Source organism: Lycorma delicatula, chromosome 4, assembly GCF_047948215.1.
Source record: "Lycorma delicatula isolate Av1 chromosome 4, ASM4794821v1, whole genome shotgun sequence".
NCBI lineage: Eukaryota > Metazoa > Arthropoda > Insecta > Hemiptera > Fulgoridae > Lycorma > Lycorma delicatula.
Window position 1 is genome coordinate 176,986,600 of NC_134458.1, and position 21,204 is coordinate 177,007,803.

Here is a 21,204-nt window from a genome sequence, read left to right on the forward strand (position 1 = left end):
AGCAATACCACATTTTTGGGGGGATTGACAAACTGACAAGTACCTAAATAAAATGTTATACCTGCATTGATCATGCAGATGCACTAAATATTCAGTGCATGTCCATGTATTTCATGAATATGAAGTCATGAACAATGGACGAAAGGCAGATTGACCTACAGACATCTCTAGAGATAGGTTGCCGAAAACACGGGGAACTATGGTACGGGTTGAGCTTTCCGGTCACGGTTGTTTCAAAGCATACTTGTGTGCGCGGACGCTGAGACCCTCTGCGGATTGCAATTACTGCAGGATCCCGACAAGGTCGAGGCGTGGAGCCAGCATGGTGGCGCGGATGGACACAAAACACATGAGGTACTGTGATAATATGTTAAGGTGAGCCTGGTATATCATGTTGTAGAGGAGGAGGGGTTTCAGTGGGTACGCTCGCAAGGAAGAGTTCCCACTACTATGGGGTATGAGACCACATGGTTCCTATAAAGGTTTCCCCTCCGACAAAAAAAGAAAACAATACGATATAAATACTGCCGGGGATCAGCGGAGTGAGAGTCAGTAGTGTTCGAGTTCGGTGCATAGTCGCCGATAAAGCGAAAACAAAACGTGTTTGGCAACGAGTGAAAAGTACGTTACAAGTATTCCTTTTTTGATAGTGGTTGTAAACAAGAAGCTGATTGGTGAGTTATTTGTGAACAGGAGTGAAAGTGACCATTCTGATCATTCATAAAGTGTAGGGTAGTTCTTTTGTTTAGAGTAAATGTAAATAATTCTTGTACAAAGTGAATTGTAGCTTTTTCTATTATCTTATTGCGTATTCAATATTAGTTTATATTAGTCATAAAGCTTTTAGTAAATTCGATTGTATGTTATTTGAATAACGATTTATAATTACAGTAATTTGAGTTACGATTTTATATAATATAGTTTTATAATTGTGTTTATAGGACGTTTTTACGTGTGACCTCAATATCCTTGTCGAACTGCGAACACGTGACAATACATTTGTTTCATCCAAAAATCATAAAATAACCTGCAAACAAATCCCTCAATTTTATTGAGCAGAAGAAATATTTTTATTGAAGAATCTGAGCAGATCCTTCGTAAGATCATATTCCTTAATAGACCAGATAACTTATGTACCTGAAACAATAACTTAATTGTGAGTTAAGAATTAGTACTTTTAGAGCCCTAGTAAGCCAATGCCAGCAGTAAGATTTCAGTATCCACCTTTCCTATGTAGCTTTATCAGGGAATAAGCAATGCCTAAATTGGAACTACCATTGATTAATCAGACTTATCCTTAGCTAACTTGTCTGTATCCTATAACCTACAAGACTGTACCATGTTACAAGCCTGCAGATCCCGGTCCGAGGGTCAGTTGATTATTCCATCACCAGAGCCTTGCTTGTTCTGAATTCATTTATGTAGTTTTCCAAACATTTTAAATAAAATGCTTTCATATGACATTTATTGTCTAAATAAGGCCTCAGATTACTAACGTAATCTGTGTTTGAAGGGAAATAAAATAACCTCCTGTAAATTTCTTAAAGGACATTGTCTGAATGTGTTTCTGGCGGGATGGCAAAATCAAAATAACTGTCAATGTTTTCCAAATTTTCGCTCATCCATTCTTGTAGATCTCCACTAATTATCCGTTCCGCGAAGCACAATCTCCGCTTGATTGCATTGTGAAATATATAAGTGTTTTATTAAATTCAAACTATAAATTTCTATTCTACAATCTCTTGAATAAGAATTTATCTCAATAACGACAATTTTGCCCTACAAGTACCCAGATCCATTTCTCAATTTGTCAAAGACAATTATGAAATTTTAACAAGGTACAAACACTTACTCCGATTCTGGTCCGCTTTCGGGAGCGAGGTCACGGTCTTCCACACACCGCAGCTCAGTCACAAAGTTCCTAACACATTCTACCTCTATCCTGAAGATGAATAGCGACACTAACTGGTTCGATGCCAAAACGGCTATTTTGGCGACGTAAGCGCTCAAGCGGGCCTCTGGTCACGTTTTGCTTGCAGGCAACGCACTTGCCTGTCACGTATCAGGGAGGAAGTCGCGATTTTCGAGACCGACTCACAATCTTCTGAGATCACTGAGGCGGTAGTGCGCCAGGTGATCTGTAGTATGGCACCGCACAAGGCCTCCGAATATGATTGTATCACAGTGGAGCGTTTCGTCCGATTGCTTTAGTAGTCTTCGTCCTCTACTAACTAGAATATATAATAGGTTGCTCTTCGCGTGGAGACTTGGTGTTGTTCGAAGGTGGCGACAATGATTCTACTTTTTGTTCTTACCGTCCACTAACGCTCTTGCCCGTGATTAGCAAGGTTTTTGAGAAGGTCCTATATTTTGGTATTAATGTTAGATTGGCCACTGATAATTTGCTAATGGAGAACTTATATGGTTTCTGACCGGGCCTGAGCACTGAGGATGCGATACTAAAGGTGATGGATATAGCTTCTTCTAGTCCATGTAAATATGTATTAGGGATTTTCCTGGACATATCCGGGGCATGTAAAAATTTATGGTGGCTCTCTGCCCTGTTTCAGATGCAGAAGCGTAAGTGTACACGAAATGAACTAGAAGTGCTCTCAAGTTATTTCAGTCATCGGACCGTTTCCCTGCGTGACGGCGGCTCGGAGAGGTTCGTAGGTTCGTTAGATCTTAACTTAAGAATGCCCTCAGAGCAGAGTTCTGAGTCCCCTTCTTTGGATCATAGAATTTGATTCGATGTTGCGTTTAAGGTTGCCATGTGGTTGTCGTGTCGTCGCTTATGCTGACGACGCGCTGCTACTGATTGAAGGGGATTCGCGTAATGAGGTAGAGTTCCGAGCTGCTTGTGACTGCGACTATGGAGTTTCCAACATAGATGATTTTCAGCCCAGAGAAAACCACAATTCTGTGGCTCAAGGGCCGGTTGGCTGCTACGAGACGAATCAGAGTCCGGTTGGCTGGTTTCTCCATTCCATCCGTTACGACTAAAAAATACCTGGGTGTTATCCTTGATTAGAATTTTCGGTTCAAGGAACATCTACAGTATGTAGAAAAAAGGCCGCGGATTTTATGGAATCCGTAGAGTCATACATCCCGATTGGGGGTTGAATTTCCTTACTATGCGTATCCTTTACAAAGTCAGCGAAGCTATTGTGCTGTATGCTGCGCCTGTCTGGGCTCACCGCATGGCTTTTAGGTATTGCGCGGATATTTTGCTGCGGGCCCAGCGACTCTTTTTGCTGGCTGTTATAGGCGGTTATAGAACAGTCTTGCGGGAGGCAGTCTGTTGTAGCCGGAGTTAAACCAATAGACATCTTGGCTAATGAGCGTAGGGAACGCTACATTTTCAAGGTAAACAATCTGTTGACGTTAGAACGAAAGCAGGAGATTGAAGACTGGGGCCTTGCGTCTTGGCAGGTCAGGTGGGACGAATCCCTCACAGGTCGCTACACGCGTGGCATATTTCCTTGTAGTGTCGTGATATAAATGCGATTGGATGGATCTCCCCCAATCGATATATCACATAGTTTCTTTCCGGGCATGGTGCCTTTCGGGCGAGTTTAGCTACGTTTCGTTTGGTAAATTCAAGTTAATGCCCGGATTGTGGGACAGATGATACAGTGAATCACGTCCTCTACGTCTGTCCGATACGAGGTCGAACGTTCACGAACTGTTAGGGAACTTGAGAGATTCTGAAGGAATTCCAGAAAGGAACATTCCTTTCTGGATTCCCGTATTAACTGAACCGCCGGTGGCGGGCCTAATCGTGATTTGGTAATGGCACGCGAGACACCATGATGGGACCGGGTTTCTGGTGCGGGTTTGTCCCCGGCTCCTGCGCGGACCGGAATGGGGTTGCATTCCCTTGTTAGTGACCTAAATTGATCGAATTATTTGGGTGTAGGTCTGAATTTCAATGTTGCGTAAAACACAATTTTGATTGGTATGAGTTTAGCTCTGATTTAACTTTAAACTCGTTCGTTTTCTGAGGCATTCACAGTCACGAAGAGTGTTGTCAAATTGTACTAGGCGTAAGGTTCGCGATTTCGGTCAGTTAGTTTGAGGGAATCATGTTAGGTTGGATGTGAAGATGTCCGTTTGAGGCCTACGAGAAGGGAAAGTTTGATATGTATTTACTGATGCAAATCTCTGCCGAGCATTTATGTCGGTTTCATCCTGACCGAGGCCTGGCTGATGACTGTGAGATGTGATCAGAGGGTCTAAAGACCCGGTAAAGCCCCTCAAAGCTTGTAACGGAAAAGATGGTGTGGCGATTGGTAACGTCACAAGTTTGGGATGGTGGTCAGCCATACTCAGGGTTAGCTTCGCACGGTAATTCAGTAAGACTCTTCCTTTTCCTTAAGTAAACTACGGATGCCGGTTGAACAAAGCAACCGCATCTAGGAACTCTCACACGGTCCGACAATGCGGCTCTCGCCACATTACTTGTCTCTTGTGAGTGGTCAATATTTCCCTTGACTCTAAGTTCCAGGGTGGCCCGGTCGCCCCCAAGAGCAGGGTAGTCAAACATCAGGTGTTCATTTGACTGGACCTCCCCAACAGACGCACAGCTCATCAGTTGCCAGGTTGAACCGAAAGAGATATTGGTTCAAGTTAGCGTGGTTGGTGAGCACCCGTGCACCCGTTGCTCTGAAAAACGAGTTCAAGGCATACCATCCTCCCAGATCCTTTATAAACTTATACAAGGATCTTCCCATAGTCGTGGTGTCCCATTCCAGATGCCATGCTTCCATCGCGAGGCTCTGCAGCCTCTTCCGCAGGCGGGAGATGGCGACTGAACGAAATTTAGCTCCGGTGCATTGCGATCACCGTTTTGCTTCGGTACTGGCCCGGCTCGAAACCGCATACCAAATACCTCGCCCTCCCGGCCTCTTTGCAATCTCCACATGGCTGCTCGAACTTTCGCCACTAAATTGATTGAGAAAGCCTTTCCCGATATGGTAGTAGCCTGGTAGGAGGTGGTTTTAAAAACACCAGTGCATACAATTAAGGCTTTGCGCTGAGCATTCCTTAAATTTTGAATAAGTGCTCTATTCACCCAACCTATGCGCCCAAACGGGCGTCGCGTAAGAGGTCATGCTTTCGAAGACACTTCGGTACACCATTACATCTGACGGCCCGACAACCAGTCTTTGCGTGCAGTCCTCCTAAGCTTGTGCATCACTGAGACGGCATCTGCCGTCAAATGTCCGCCTCGTCACTGGCGAGGATATCAATAGGCTTAACCGTGCAATAATGACTACCTCGTGGGAGACATTTCTATAGCCGCCAATAAGGCTCAGACAGATGCAGCATACATCATTATAGCCCCGAAAAAACATTTTTTTAAAGAACACTCATGGTTCTAAAATTTAATTCCCAATCAGTGGATGGGCCACTCTCCGGCCCTCAAAGAATGCATCACACATCTTTTGGCGTGTTGAAAAATTCTGAAGAGGGACATTGGATGACCTACCATCGATGACCTGTCATTTAGGCCCAATCACAACATCATTGTGGTTTTCACTGGACTGAATACCATCTTATGCTGTAAAAAAACCGCTCCTTGGCTATCACATCCAAGGGGGAGGATTCCCGCCAAGACCATAGCCGCCGCGTATCAGACGGTTTTGTAGAAGCAAATGATTCTTAAGGCCATCCTCCTACATAACCTCTCCAGAATCCCTGTACCTCTTGCGATTTTTAAACCCGCATCCCAGACCTGGACGACGTACTTCCTCTTTGACCTGCTGCGGACCCCCAATATTCGACTCAGAGCCGCGATTGTCCTCTACTTTAGTTTCTCTGATAGGTACCTTGAAGGTCAATGTTTTGTCCAACCAAACCCCCAGGCACTTAAGTGCCGGCACCGGAACGATGACTTCGTCCGTTACCCTGAAAACTATCTTTTCCAGCCTTCTCCCCCCTCGTAGTCTATGGCCTGCGTCTTCTCAATCTGCAGCCCAGTACCTTCTATCCAGCCCACGATGCTCCTGGTCGCATCGTTACATTTGGCGACAGCTTCCTCTCTGTCTTGGCGGTCACTAGAAGAGCAAGGTCGTCTGAATACGCCAGGGTCTTCACACCTTCCGGCAGCCTCAAACTCAGGACCAAGTCATAGGCCACGTTCCACAGAAACGTACCCAGGACTAACCCCTGAGGAACACCTGTTGTGCCGCTCTTACGTACACGCACTTCTTGGGAATCGGTACACAATGGATCTATCGCAGAGATAGCTATGTATGACCCTCCTTAGCTTCCCGCTAACTTTCCACTTCTTCAATGCACCCACGACCATCCTCTAAGGGAGTGAATTGAACGCATTGTTGATTTCAAACAGGACAACACCAGCCATTTGCCTCGTCATGCGCGTTATTGCAAGAGCGTCTCGCGGTGCCAACGAGCCTAATAATGGCATTCACACTAGACCTTCCTTCCTGGAAGCTCAACTGGCTATCCGCTTGACCACCACTCTCACCGATCTCTTTCTGTAACCTAGTCAGCAACAGTTGCTCGAAAAGCTTACTCCCTTATTTAATAGGCGTATCGGCCGGTAAGCCGAGGGGTCCTCCGCAGGTCTTCTCGGCTTTCTGAGTAGAATTAACCTGCTCACTTTTCATTCCACCGGTTAGCACTCTCCTATGGAAGAAGTCGCTCATGCAGTCTGCCACTAGCTGGGGTGATGCCTCCACGAACGCTTTGACTATCTCGACCGGCCCTGACTTTTGCCGACCCTGAATCTGCCATCAGCCCTGATCACTTCTTCCGAGGCTAAACGCTTTACCTCAGTCTCCGGGCCTCTTCGCAATCTCCACATGGCTGCCCGAACTTTCACTACTAAATATATTGGGAGAGCCTTTCCAAATACGGTGGTAGCCTCATAGGAGGTTGTTTTAAAAATACCACTACATACAATTAAAACTCTGCGCTGGGCACTCCTTAAATTTTGTAATTTTCCTGTAAATTTTTTCTAATCATTTCCAACCTATGCGCCCAAACGGGCGCCACATTTGAGGTCATGCTTTCGAAGACACCTTGGTACACCATGTACATTTGACGGCCCGACAACCCATAGTCTTTCCAAGCAAATGTTACAGCTATAGACCACTATCCAGTCCGTTCTGGTTATATATATCCCATACCTCTACCCATACTAATGATAGGGACACGCATCATAGCGGATATAGCACAGTCGCCGTTAGGTCTATTAGCCACTCCTTGATTTTCCTTGGGTTTGGCTCGGAAAGTATAGACACGTTGACAGCCTTGTCCCTTGCCACTTTCGACAGCATTTCGTGCGCAAGAACACCTTCTGTTTAAGTTAATTTGTAGAAAATTCATATCTTATACATTAGATGCCACCCCCTTAGACGCACATCCAGTTATCGTACTTTTTCTTTTCCTGGTTTTGTGCCCTACATCTCCGCAAACCAAGCGTTTGGTCTCGCCTTTACAATCCTTGGCTTGATAGCCCTCCCCGCCGAAATTGAAGCGTAGGCTCGTTTTATTAGGGCCATTGCACCTTGAAGCTACATGACCTCTGCACCACCATTTGAAGTACGTGGCTTCCTCCGCCCACGCTTAAATCCTGCAATGCACCCACCCGATGTGTACTCCTTAAAGCACAAAGCGTCTTCGCAGCCGCCTCGTCTACCTGAACAACCACGTTCCATGTCTGCCCGAAGGCAGCCCTCTTCGATGCGATAATCGGCATACAGTTAGATTTGCACGCAGCAGTTACGGAGTCAATAATTAAGTCTTTGGTCTCTGTGTCTTGACACATCTCTAATCATGATCGAAGCCGTCTTCGAGGTCTCGATTTTATTCACTACCTTAGCTTTCGCGAGTTTCTCCTGTATCAACCTTCTGATGGTACCGGAAGTCTCCTTCTTTTCTCTCGCTTTTATTTCCAATTCCAACCTCGGACCCTTTCTCATACAGAGTACCTCAGCTCTCTCAACTACCATGGCCTCCCTCTTGACGTTTTTAAGCATGTCAGCATATCCCTTACCCTTTGTGGATACAACAACCGTCTCCACTTCGTGGGTGGAATCTCTGCTTGCACCCGACATGTTGATCGCAATGTCTCCTCCATGATACACTTTAAAGTGCGTGTCGTCACGGCGCCCAACCTTCTCCATCACTTTCTTAACCAGGAACAATATCCTGGGCCCGACGACAACACATCTGACCGGAATACTTTTCTGCTGTACCCTTGCCTTTTCGAACCCGTCTAAAAGCGCATCTAGGGTGTCCTCGTTGCTACCACCCGAGTCCACAAAGACGACGTAATTCCGCGATTGTGGGCGGTACTACTCTGCTTAGACCCTCTCAGCTGCCCTACGTTGTGCGAGGAAACTCAGGAAGCCAGCCACAATGGATCACTCTGCGGGTGTTCCAATTGACCCTCAGATCCAAAAAGGAGTTTACTCTTTCAAGTTCCCTAACAACTCTGGTACGTTCAGCCTCGTACTGGGGACAAACGTAGAGGACATGGTTCACAGTGTCATTAACTATACAATCCGGGCAAAGGCCCGAATCAGCCAAACCAAGCCTAGCCAATCTGTCCCTAAAGGCACCATGTCCCGACAAATATTGTGTTATATTCCGATTGGGGGAAATCCACTTAATCGCTCACAAACCCTGAACATCGGGATATATACCATCCTTATGCCAACCAGTAGAAAATTCATTCTACCTAATTTGCCAACAGTTAAAACTTTGGTCTTCAATTTCTTGCATACGTTCTGGGAGAAGAAGAACTTTCATGGAGACACCGCTTGCTACGTCCCGTAGCTAGGATATCTATGGGTATTGTTCTGTCGATTACAGGGACAGCCTCTCGCGAGATAGGTCTGTAGCCCCTGACAGCAGCTAGCAATAATAGACGCTGAGCTCTCAACAAAATATTCCTATATTTCGAGAATTGCATACATAAACTCAGACGGGCGCAGCGTACATTATACCCTTGCAGATATCTTTATAAAGAATCCGCATGGTACGGAAGCTCCTGCTCGAACAATCTCATCTTACCCTTCGGCCCATAGAAAAGCAAATATCGGTAAAAATGCGGTACGTACAATTCTAACAAAAAAAATGAACCGCCGAAAAGTGTGCTCTCGTTTCATTCCATACTTTTTGACCTAAAAGCAAAAACAGGTGCGTCTTTCTTGCGCTTAAGACTGCGTTGAAACTACCGATAGCGACTCGAATGTTTGCAAACAATTGTTAGTAGGGATAAAAGCTGGTGCTTCATGTATGATCCACAAACGAAGCGTCAATCCGCTGCTTGGTTGAGTCCTGGAACATAAAGACCGGCGAAAGTCAGACAGCAAAAATCAAGAGTGAAAACGATGTTGATTGCATTCTTCGAATCAAAGAACCTGATTCATCATGAATTTGTCCCAACCGCTCAAACCATGAATTCTAAATTCTATCTTGAAGTAATGAAACGCCTTATGCGTCGCATTCGTCCAATCCGGTCCGAGTACCGGGATCTGGGCAGTTCCACACGTTATTACCCCGCAAATCAAATCACCGTCCTATCCCACACGCCCTATTCCTCCAACTTTGCTCCAGCAGACTATTTTCTGTACCTGAAGCTCAAGTTGAAGATGAATGATTGCTTTTTCAACGACATTCGTGCCATTCAGAGGGCTTGCATCGAGCATTTGAAGGCGATCCCCACAAAGTGATTTCTCCAGAGCGTTTGACGGCTCGGAAATGAAACGTGTTCAAATAAATTTGAATTTCTCGGCACTTGTTCAAGATATTTTGGCACGTAGTGTATCGGAGATGAGTGCTGATATAGCAATAGTGCGGACTGGTTGGAGTCTGTGGACGGTGGATCGGCCATATGGGTGTTCTCTCCTGTGCTGATTCTTGAGCAATTATGCGAGTATGGTTTTGTTCGGGCCAGGATTGCCGGAATCTATGTATATAGCTGTTATATGTCGCCTAATGTGAGTACTGAACGGTTCAAGGAGGTATTGCTGGTGACAGCTACGCGACGACCTGCAGTGATTGCGGACGATTTCAGTGCGTGGTCGACGACATGAAGCCTCTCTCTGCCAGAAGGGACGCAAGGGAAAGATTGTTGACCGAGATAGCTGCATCCATGGACTTACTATGTATTAATGAGGGGGAACACTTTTCCCTACCGGAGAGGCACTTTTGGATCGACCATTGATGTTACCTTTGCCACATCTACCCTCGCGGCGAGGATTGGGGACTGGCAGGTATCGCAGGATTTTACTGGAAGAGACCACCAGGTGATATGTATGACCGTGGAGGATGATAAACAGAGTGCACTTGGACGGCCCGTGATAACATGACGAGCGTGAGGAGAATTGACAGTCATGTATTTACTGATGGACTTAACCTTTTTTACAAAGTTACTCAGGTTACCGCCGCGGAAGAGAAACTTCGCTGTCTGGTGGAGGCCTGCGATGATCTCCTCCCCCGAAGGTACATCAGGAGGGGACGCCCTTCAGTTTATTGGTGGATTGAGGAGATCGCGCAAAAATGGAAACATTGTCTGAGGACCAGACGGGAGGCTTAGAGTGTGCTACAACTCTGCTAGAGAATACTCCACAAATAGGTACAAGGAGTGTCGAAAAGAGCTCCGAAAACTTGTAAAGGATTCTAAAAGTTATCCAAGAGATAGAGAATGAGCCGTGGAGTAGGCCTTATAAAATTGTAGTTAAGTGTCCTTAAACCGAAAGCTCGTACTATCCCTGGAGTCGAGGAAGTACAGGTTATAATTATTAATTTATTCCCCCGTGGAGAAGGGGTATTTTTGGATGTAGATGAAGTATAAAGTCCTCTGCAGTTTACTAAAGAGGAACTTGTTCAGGCAGTGGAACAGCTACCGCGTGATAAGACCCCAAGCCCGGATGCCTTGCCAAATTTAGTGGTCAAGTTGGCAATTAAGGCACATGTAGGTGTTTTCCTAGAGACATATAATGCCTGTTTGGAAGAGGGGCTCTTCCCTGACCTTTGGAAGAGACAACGTCTTGTCCTAGTGAAGCCTGGGCACGATCTGGTTCTCACGTTCTTCCTTTCGCTCCCTAGCGATGATTGATGTGATCGTAAAGATCATAAAGCAAATGATACAGCAGCGATTGGTCCGATTAATTGAGTACTGTTTGGCCTCCGAGGTAAAAAGTCTGCATTGGACGCGGTAGTGGAGGTGACGGGTATGGCCCGTACTATCGTTGCTAAAGGGAAGATGTGTGCGATGGTGGCTTTAGCTGTGAGAAACGCGTGTAATTGCGTTTCTCACACCACCATCGCTTCAGCGTTGGTGAACCTTCAGGTCCTTAGTTATTTAATGAGGATTTTGTAATATCCGAGTGATGGAGTCTAATATACGCTTATGAGAATAATATTTTAGAGTGGAGTATCGATCGAGGTATTCCGCAGGGATCGGTCCTTGGACCAACCCTGTGGAATGCTGCGCATAATGGAGTTTTGCGGATCCCCTTTCCTGAGGATGTCTCCATTTTTGGATATGCTGATGACGTCGCGCTAGTGATTAGTGCAACCACTAAGAAGGATATTGCCGACAAAATTTGGACTTCATATCGAGCCAATTCCTGGATGGCTGGTGTAGAATTGGAACTAGCACCAGAAAAGACAGATAGTCTTAATTACTACTAGAAAACGAAGCCCAACCCTGATCGTTGAATTGGAGGGAAAAAAGATTGTTTCCAAGTCTACCATCAGATATTTGTGGTTATGGGTTGACGCGCGGCTTAGATTTGGGACCCATTCCTTGGAGGCCAGAGAGAAAGCTGGAAAAGTAATGCGTGTGGTTGCGGCTCCCCTCCTCAACACAAGAGGACCTAGTGAGCGGAGGAGGAGGCTTCTGTCGAATGTGACGCACTCCTCGCTATTATATGGTGCGGAAATTTCGGCTAGTGCGTTAAAATACGGCAGATACAAGGAAGTGTTAGACTCACTGTAAGTGTTGCCTGCGGATATCGTAGATATCTCGCGAGGCAGTGGAGGTACTGGCGGTAGCAATACCGGCTGATGTATTGATAGCCTTCAGTGTGAAACGGGCGTTAAGTAGGAGGTTGCCACCCCAGGAGAGAAAGGAACAACTTCAAGCCTACACTAGGAAACTAATGTGCGTATGGCAGGAGCGGTGGGGCGCAGGCCAGAAGGGTCGGTGGACCCGCCTCTGATGTGGGACATTCGAGCTTTGTGTGAGAGGAAACATGGCGAGATTGATTTTTTTCTTATGCAGTTTTTGGCGGGACACGGAGGTTACAGGGCATACCTTTATTGGTTTGCCTTGGACCACTCGGACCGTTGTCTGGATTTTGTGACGAGTGGGAAACGGCGCACCATGTTTTCCTTGTGTCTTTCCTTGTGTGCGATTTGAGGCGGCTCGACGGCGTATGTTGGATGTACTAGACTGAGGATATGTTCACACGGAGGAACTCCAGCGCATCATCATAATGGGAGAACAGCAGTGGACGGCAACTAAAAGTTTCAATAAGTACATAATGGAAGAGCTAAGAGCTGCAGAAGAAGCCCGAAGGGTACGTCGGAGGATGTCAGACGACAGGCCCGTAGCCGAGCGTCCTGGGGGCTTCCTGAGCGTCTGGGGGTCGTCTTGGTGCAGGTAAGCTGTGGGCACTCTGTTCCTGGTGCTTGATGGCAATCTTGTTACTACGGAAGAACCAGTTACCAGTTGAAGTACTGGACTGGTAAGTTCTATGTTGTGAGTCTCTTTGGGTGATGTGTGTGTGATTTTTAAACTCTTAGTGTTTATTATTGTGGTTGCATGGGTTATGTTCCATGAATGTGTTTTACCATGCGTGTAAAACACGCAAGGAGTAATTTGTTACTCCTTGTGTTGCTGTTATCCTTGGTGTTGTATGAGTGTATGTTTGGATGTTTCACTTGTGATTGTAGTGACAGATTGTGTGTGGGGGCGTTTCCCCCCCTTCCTGAAGTAATGCTGCAAAGCGGTTTCCAGTAGGAGCGGAAACCCAGGGTGGAGGTTTAGTTTGTAGTGCTTAGGAACACATGCGCACTTAATAACCTCTTGCAGAACCTGTTAGCGAGTCCGACACTGCTTGGGTGCCCGTAAATGGGGGTTCCTCTACCTCTATAAAAAAAAAGCGTGTGACAGGCTCTACCGGGGCTGCAACAGATTTGACAATCAAAGATTCCTTGCTTTCCGCCATCTTCTGATTGCTACTGAAAAAACAACTAAACCGCTTTCATACTGCTTCTACCGAATAAACTAGAAAAGGGAACGTACAAGGAACATTCCATACACACGCGGAGTAAAAAAAAACTACCTTACACCAGCACGCCAGGGTCGCCACTGCGGGAGCGACAGTGCTCTTTCTCCCTTGCAGCCTTGTGTGCAGCTTCCTATGTGCGCATGCGCACAACAGCCAAAAATTACGCCGCTGGAACTGTGAAGTGCACAATTCCATACAAATATTTTTATGTTTTTCATAAACTGGGGGATGGCTACTGACATTAAGGTTAAGGATTGTATATCGTATAAGTAAAAAGAAAGAATTAAAGAAAAGAACTCATTATATTAAATTTTATCAATAATATCAAGTGGAAATATGGGGTGCTGCAGTTCCACATTGCCTATATGCGAGCTGCCACTGATAATTATTAATTCAGCAATGATACATGAAATAAAATTATTCTGATATACTAGGATGTTTAAAAAAAAATTGTTTTTCGTAAGCAAATTATTTCTTATTCTGAAAGTAAATAACTGTAGTGACCTTTTTCTATAAAATCTTAAATTAGTATCTAATTTAATGGCATCTAAGATCCATATTATTGTAGGCACAGGCTTCGGGACACTGATTGAACCACACACAGGGCATGTGTGAATAGTGTACACTATTTACATGTCATCACAAAACACTAACATGCAGTATTCAATTATACTCGAAAAATTATACTAGAAAAATGGTCCTAAAACTTTCCTTAGCATTTATATAAGTTTATATATTAATTTTGTTTCGTGTCACTGAAGTAGATATGTGGTGTAAGTGAGAATGTGTCGGCTCCATAATCATTCACACATTGTTTGAATCTGACTTCATATACATATACTTTTTTTGATTTTTTTTTTTTAAATTAAATATATTGTTTTATTAATAAATTATTAACCTGCGATTGTAAAAATGTTTTAATTAAAATGAAAAGTACATAAAATTTTATTTCACTAATAACATGATTTTTGTTGTATTGTTATTATTGAATTATGGGGGGGTGAAACTAACGGTTATGTTGTGACTACACTTAAAAGATCCCGCCAAATAGCATCAGGAATCTTTGTGGGAGTATGGAGCAGCCTGGTTGCGAAATGCAGTATCATGCATGAGATGGGGAAAACGACACACTGGGGAGCTAGTCATGGGCGACATGAAAAAATCGGCAACACTTCACAGTTTTTAGCATGTACAATCCTCCAGGAAACTGTTCTTCCTATGAACCCCGGGAGAGAAACATTCAACCAAATACAATTCTTGTTGGAGTTTTCAACAGCTCTTCTCCAAGATGGGATTACTCGAGATTGAAGCTGTATGGAAAGTGCATTGAAGAGATGCTTGATAATAACCTTCTGGATATTGTGGATACACAATATCCAGAAGGATGGTTTGTATACCTTTCTCTCATATTCAGGACAACTACCACAACCTTACTTGATTGTTATCCACCCATGCCTGTCTGGAAAAACCAAGCCCCTCTTGCCCAACGATGCTGGTAGATATGATCACAGAATGCTTTTAGTCATGCTGGCCACAACAAAGGTGCCGTACAATGAAAATCGAGCCCCATGTTGGAACTTTAAAAAAGGCAGGCTGGGATAAATATAAAAAGCTTACTGACTATGTGCTTCAGGATTCTGTAATCATAACCTCCCCTGAAATAACCATTGTGGCTTTAAACTCGGCCATCCTCTAGTGTGCTGGTGAGTGTATTCCCGGAGGTCAAACTAAGAAATTCAAACCTTTTTGGACTTCAAGGCTTACTGGTCTCAAGAAAACGCAAGACTAAAGCCGCCATAAAGCGGAAAGAGCCAAGGCCAGTGAAGACCTTATAGCCCTTAGAAGAGACCAAGCGAGTCTACAGAAAGAAATAAATGCCAAGCATTCTGCTTTTAGGAGCTTCTTATCCATGTTAGACTATTGAAAAATGTTGCTAATGCTTTATGTAAGCATTACACCAATATTAGTCACATAAAAGGAGACAGTTTTGTGGCAAAAACACTTCTGAAGCATCCAAAGAGTTTATATCACAATAGGAAAGCCATGGAACTTTTTGAAGCTGATTTTATCACCCAGGAACTGGACGATGCTTTGTCCCTAACCAAGCCAAACAAAGCAGCGGGATCTGATGGAATATTTCCAGAACTATTAATCCACCTTGGGGAAAAAGTTAAGGAAACCAACCCTGCTTAGCACTATAAACTTGACATAGCAGAGACATGTTCTGCAGCAATGGTGAAAGACAGAAATTATCTTTGTGTTAAAAAATGGTTAGGTGCCGGTCTAGCTGAAAGCTACAGGCCTATATCCGTAAGCTCTTGTTGTAAAGTAGCAGAGAAGATGGTTGTCAACCGTCTAAACCAGTTTATAGAATGTTATTTACTTCACACAAGTCAAAGATGGATACCACAGAAAGATGTCTACACTAGCGGTTTTAGTCGACCTAACAGCAGTATGTGATACTGTCTGAAGACGCATGCTCATTCACAAGCTGGCCATTTGCAATATCTCTGGATGCTTATTTAAATGATTCAAATCTTTTTGCCCAAGATTGATCCGAGTGCACCACAACCACAGTACTTCCACATTCAAAAGGAACCACTTAAATTCCACATTCAAAAGGAAGGACTGGCACAGGATTCTGTTGAGTTGTACACTTCAAGGGTCAGGCGTCCTTCAAGGGTCAAGCACTAACAGCACATCATCTGATCTTACCTTGTGGCATGCAGGATTGAGTGCAAGGTGCAGGGAGGATGGTTGATGGAGTCTGCGCAGGCTCCAGGTTCCAAAGGGTCAGCCCAAGGACTGACCTTTGGAACATGACATATGATGGGATATTCCGGATCTCCCTTCTGCAGGGAATGACCATGGTAGGATATGCGAACGACCTTGCCCTGGTGGTAGAGGCTACCACTTGGCAAGACACCACTGAGAAAATAAGTGAACCATACATGGCAATAAATATATGGATGATGGGAGTGGGTTTATCACTCGCTCCAGACAAGACTGAGGTGGTTGCAATCTCCAGAGCAAGGAGGAGACCAAAACTGAAAATAAAGCTGGAGAATAGAAGGGTCGATTCAAAGTCAGCAGTAAAACATTTAAGAATATGGATTGATTCCAGAATGCAATTTGGCATTCATTCCACAGAAACTGCCAGCAAATCAGAGAGGATGATGAGATTAATTGCTGCCCTCCAACCAAACACTGGAGGACTGACTCAGTATCACAGGAGATTACTGGCCAGATTTGCATATTCCATCATGCTTTACGGGGTCTAGCTATGGGCTGATGTGACAAAATACACAAAATATAAAGGGAAGCTTGAGGCAGTTCATAGAAAATGCTGCTTGCGAATTATAGCAGCATACTGGACCGTCTCAAAGGGGCGGCTGAGGTCCTGACAGAGGTCATGCCAATAGATCTGATCACACAACAAAGAAGGAGGCTCTGGGAACAGCGACCTTTGGCACACAGACACAAAAAACGCCCATCATCGCTGATTGAAGAGAAGCTACTTGAGGTCTGGCAGGTGCGCTGGGACCAACCCACCGGGTTGGTGTAGTGGTTAACGCGTCTTCCCAAATCAGCTGATTTGGAAGTCGAGAGTTACAGCGTTTAAGTCCTAGTAAAGCCAATTATTTTTACACGGATTTGAATACTAGATCATGGATACCGGTGTTCTTTGGCGGTTGGGTTTCAATTAACCACACATCTCAGAAATGGTCGAACTGAGAATGTACAAGACTACACTTCATTTACACTCATACAAATCATCCTCATTCATCCTCTGAAGAATTATCTAAACGTTAGTTACCGGAGGCTAAACAGGAAAAAGAAAGAAAAAGGTGCCCTGGGACCAAGGGACTAAAGCCGTTAGATCCATTGCCTTATTGGCGGCGACATTAGAAGTTGGTACAGGAGAATACATTGCTTGCTGGGATACAGTTTGACACAGTTCCTGGCAGGGCCGTGAAGATTACAGGTCATATTTTCACAGGTTTGCCCTAGATTATACGGATCTATGCCCTGGTTGTGATGAGGAGGAGTCTCCATAACATCCATTTTTTTCTGCCCACGGTTTGAAGGTGAGCGTGAGGAGATGCTGGATGCTTTGGGCCTGGAAGTCATGTTCTCTCCCAAGGATACACAGGGTGTCAAGTTAAAGGGAACTAGTGAATGGAGGACAGCAGAAAACTTTGTCAAGAAGGTATTAGACAAGTTACATGCTTGTGAAGAGCCCCGTCAGAGAATAAGACGCTGGAGGGTGTCGGGCTGTACAGGCTCATGACTGAGCGCCTAGAGGGCCCCGTGAGCATATGGGGGGGTCATCCTAGGCGCAGTGACGTTGCGGTCACTCAATATTCTGGCATCTGATGGCGTTACTCTCCCCTTTCTGACATAATGCTCTGTAGAGCGGTTCCAGGAGGGTGGGAGAAAAACAAAAGCACTGGAGGAAAGCAAAGTTTCTAAATACTTGGGAGTTACCCTGGACTGACGACTCACCTGGAAACCACATGTCGAACAGTGCGCGGGAAGAGTGGCGAAAAGGACTCCTCTACAGAAAAGACTCACTGCTGTGAAATGGGGAGCTAACCAGGAAGTGTTAATGACAATGTATAAAACACACATTACACCAGTCCTTGAATACGGAAGTGAGGTGACAGTCACTGCCAGTTCCACAACTGCATATAAAATGAACCTTGTCCAGAACACTGCTCTGAAATTAATAACTGGTGCTGCTAAATCAACCTTGTTATCAGCTATGGAGTCTTAGACACTAATGGAGCCTCTTCATGTCCACCATGAAAGAAGTGCACTGGGAGAAGTTTCTGGGAACATTCAAGAAGAGTGTATAAGCAACGGTAAACCACTTAAAACCTATCAAGATTCTTTTGACCACCTGCTTGCTGCAAATCAAATATAACATAAAATATCATCAACTTCCAAAACACGTCTCTTATGAGGTGGAATTAAAACAGGCTGTGTTCCGAACCATTCATGAAGAATATCCAGAACAGAAATGGTTACACATTTATGCAGATGGATCATCAATACTGGGAACAGGAGAAACAAGAGCCTTGTACTATTGCCACCACTTCCAGGGGCATCTTGCAGTTGGTGCTCCACAGAGCAATTTTGATGGAGAGATTGCTGTGATCCCGTGATGAAGCAGCCGCCACCTAACTTAAAATCCTTTCCACGCGGAAGGCAGTTTTCTTTGTTGATTCGCAAGCAGCCATCTGGAACTTATCATGTAACACTATAACTGACTGTACAAGAACTTTGGAGTGCAGGAAGACCTTAAACGAACTGGGATGACAAGGCAGGCAGTTGAAATTCCAATGGGTTCCCAGCCATTTTATATATGGTAATGAAATGACTGACAAATTGGCAAAGCTGGGAACCTCTCTGCCTCACCATTCAGCACTCCTTCTCTTGACTCGGCCAAACCGCAAATAAACTCTGAAGTCAATAAATTGATTGGTAAAAACCGCAGAGAATCAACAGCAGGCAAGAAGTGGAAGATCCTTGTCATACATAGCCCTATAAGCAATATCCTCCCTTGAGCAGTCAGTGCTGGTGCATTTAGAAAACCAGACATGACTATCTGGCCTCACACCTACATTGGATATGGGTTCTGACCTCTCCAGTGTGCCACTCTACAACCACGAAACTATGGATGCAGACAATCTGGGGACCGGCAGAGTTCTGGACCAGTTGCAGAAGGATGATGAAGGCCCCACCTACACAGAAGCTCGTCTGTACTGGTCAGCACATCGCAAAATGGCTCAACAGCCAAGAGTGGGCATTGGCTAGTAACTAAGTTATTATTAAATTATTTATTGTTAAAACTTTTTTTTACAATCCATAATAATTTTGCTAATAATTATTAATAAATCAGTATATTTAAATTAAAAATAAATATGTCTTAGATGTTGGATTCAAACTGATGTGCTTTCCCTCTATAAGATCCAAATATTTCATTAATTAAAATTTTATTTGGCTATAACTCTTAAACCAATGAAAATAAGTACTATTTATGATATATCGTTGAAAAGCTCCCAACAAGGGCTTATTACTGCATTTAAGAAAAAGTCCAAAATCCAAATATTTCTAAATTGAAACCCCATTTTATTTAGAAATCTGACTGTATACACATTTTTAGCCCAGTCGATTGTAATCAAAAGGAGAGGTGCACACAACAGTCCTAAATACAAATGGCTAATAGTAGTATTAAATGGCTAATTTGAGTTATGCGAGATACATACCTACCTACATATGTACAAACGTCACACCAAAACTAGTCAAAATGGATTCAGGGATGGTCAAAATGGATATTTCCGTTGTAACCTGAAAACTGAAATTTTTCAAGATTACAATACTTCCTTTACTTTATACAAGAAAGTAAAAAGTTGTGATATCAACTTGTTTGAATTATATGTAAGACATTAAATTTGACAGATATCATTAAATAAACAAAACTCAACGTGGATCAAATATTTTGCTTGCTCACTTATTAGAGGGGGCTTTCATTAGTAATTTAAGATGAATGTATCTAAATGTCTTTTTTTGTTGAAATATATTATTGAATAGACCTTAACAGAATGTTTTTATTGTATTTTTATGTTATATAGGCTAAAATTTTATTCTGTGTAAGTTAGTTAGTTAGTTGATTCCCCTTGTTATTTTCATTGATTTTTTTATCTGCAGTATTGGTTTAGAATGAAGTTTTTGTGATGTTATTTTTTTTTCAGATTGCAAAATCACTTTCTTTCAGAGGTTTAAAATCTGAAATGATTAAGGATAATTTTAAAAAGCTTTCACTGAGTTGTTATGTTAAACTAGAAAGATTAGAACAGTCTGAAATTGATTATTGGTCATCAAAACGGTATGTATATTAATATTTATTGATATAATAATAATTTTTCTGGGTAGATATTAATCATCTGATTAGTATAAGGTTTTAATTCAGCTTGTGTTGTAAAAATTATTATTTTGGTGTTTATGTTTTATATAGATTGAATGGAGTTGTCAAATTTAAAAAATATTTTTAAGTGACGTTTATTGTTTAATACATAGAGATATCAAATGAGTTTACTTCTAATTTAACAGATGTTGATTGACCATTTACCAGATGCTACTAGATATTACTGTTAACAGTTTACCAAGACATTGAATAAGGAAATAATAGGGGCTATTGACTTTTGTTTGACTTGTAGTTTTCTCACCTAATATGATTCTGGAGAGTCCTAGTGAATAGTTTGGTATATAAAGAGTTGTTACGGGGGGAAATTGGAGACAAATGGGCGTATTTTTCAAAAATCTCAAAAAAGATTGATTTTTCTAAAAAACAATTTGTCAAACTTTGATTTCTGAAAGTGTACCATTTTACCATTAGGGGTGCTGCTTGACATTATGCAGGTTGACATATAGATTTTAAGATATACATTTTTATTAAAAAACAACAAATGGTGGGTAGGCAGAAAGACGCAAGATATTGCATTTGTCTACATGAACTATTTTGTTTATTTTGATGTTTTAGTTCAGTTCTTTAATTTTGGCCAACCCTTCCAACTTTCTGTGTAACTATTGCCTGGAGTAAAAAGTCTTAAAAATAGGATACTGTGATGGGCATTATCTGATGGGGTAAAAAATCAAGCCAAAACTCTTAATACATATACCAAATATTTCTGCCAAATTCCAACATTTTTGGTGGACAGGTTTTTGAGATATAGGCAAAAACTCAAAAAAGCCCATCAATTTCTTATTTACTTTCATTATTGTTTGTCTCTTGTGTAATTCTTTAATTAACCTTCTGTCTTTCCATTCTACTTTTTTTCTTTAAGAATATCCATCATTTTCTCCCATTTGACAGTATCAAATGACCTCTTAATCTGTAAACAGATCCATTCCTCTTCTT

At 43.2% G+C, this 21,204-nt stretch overlaps 1 protein-coding gene across 8 annotated transcripts in view; it reads left to right on the forward strand.

Annotated features, from left to right (window-relative positions):
- LOC142324095 (uncharacterized) overlaps positions 1-21,204 on the forward strand; it is a 329,965-nt gene that overhangs the window by 259,168 nt on the left and 49,593 nt on the right. For all 8 annotated transcript variants that reach the window (XM_075364734.1, XM_075364739.1, XM_075364738.1 and 5 more), the window contains exon 2: positions 20,039-20,172. In XM_075364734.1, the coding sequence (XP_075220849.1) occupies positions 20,039-20,172 (134 nt within the window). The remainder of the gene's footprint in view (positions 1-20,038; positions 20,173-21,204) is intronic.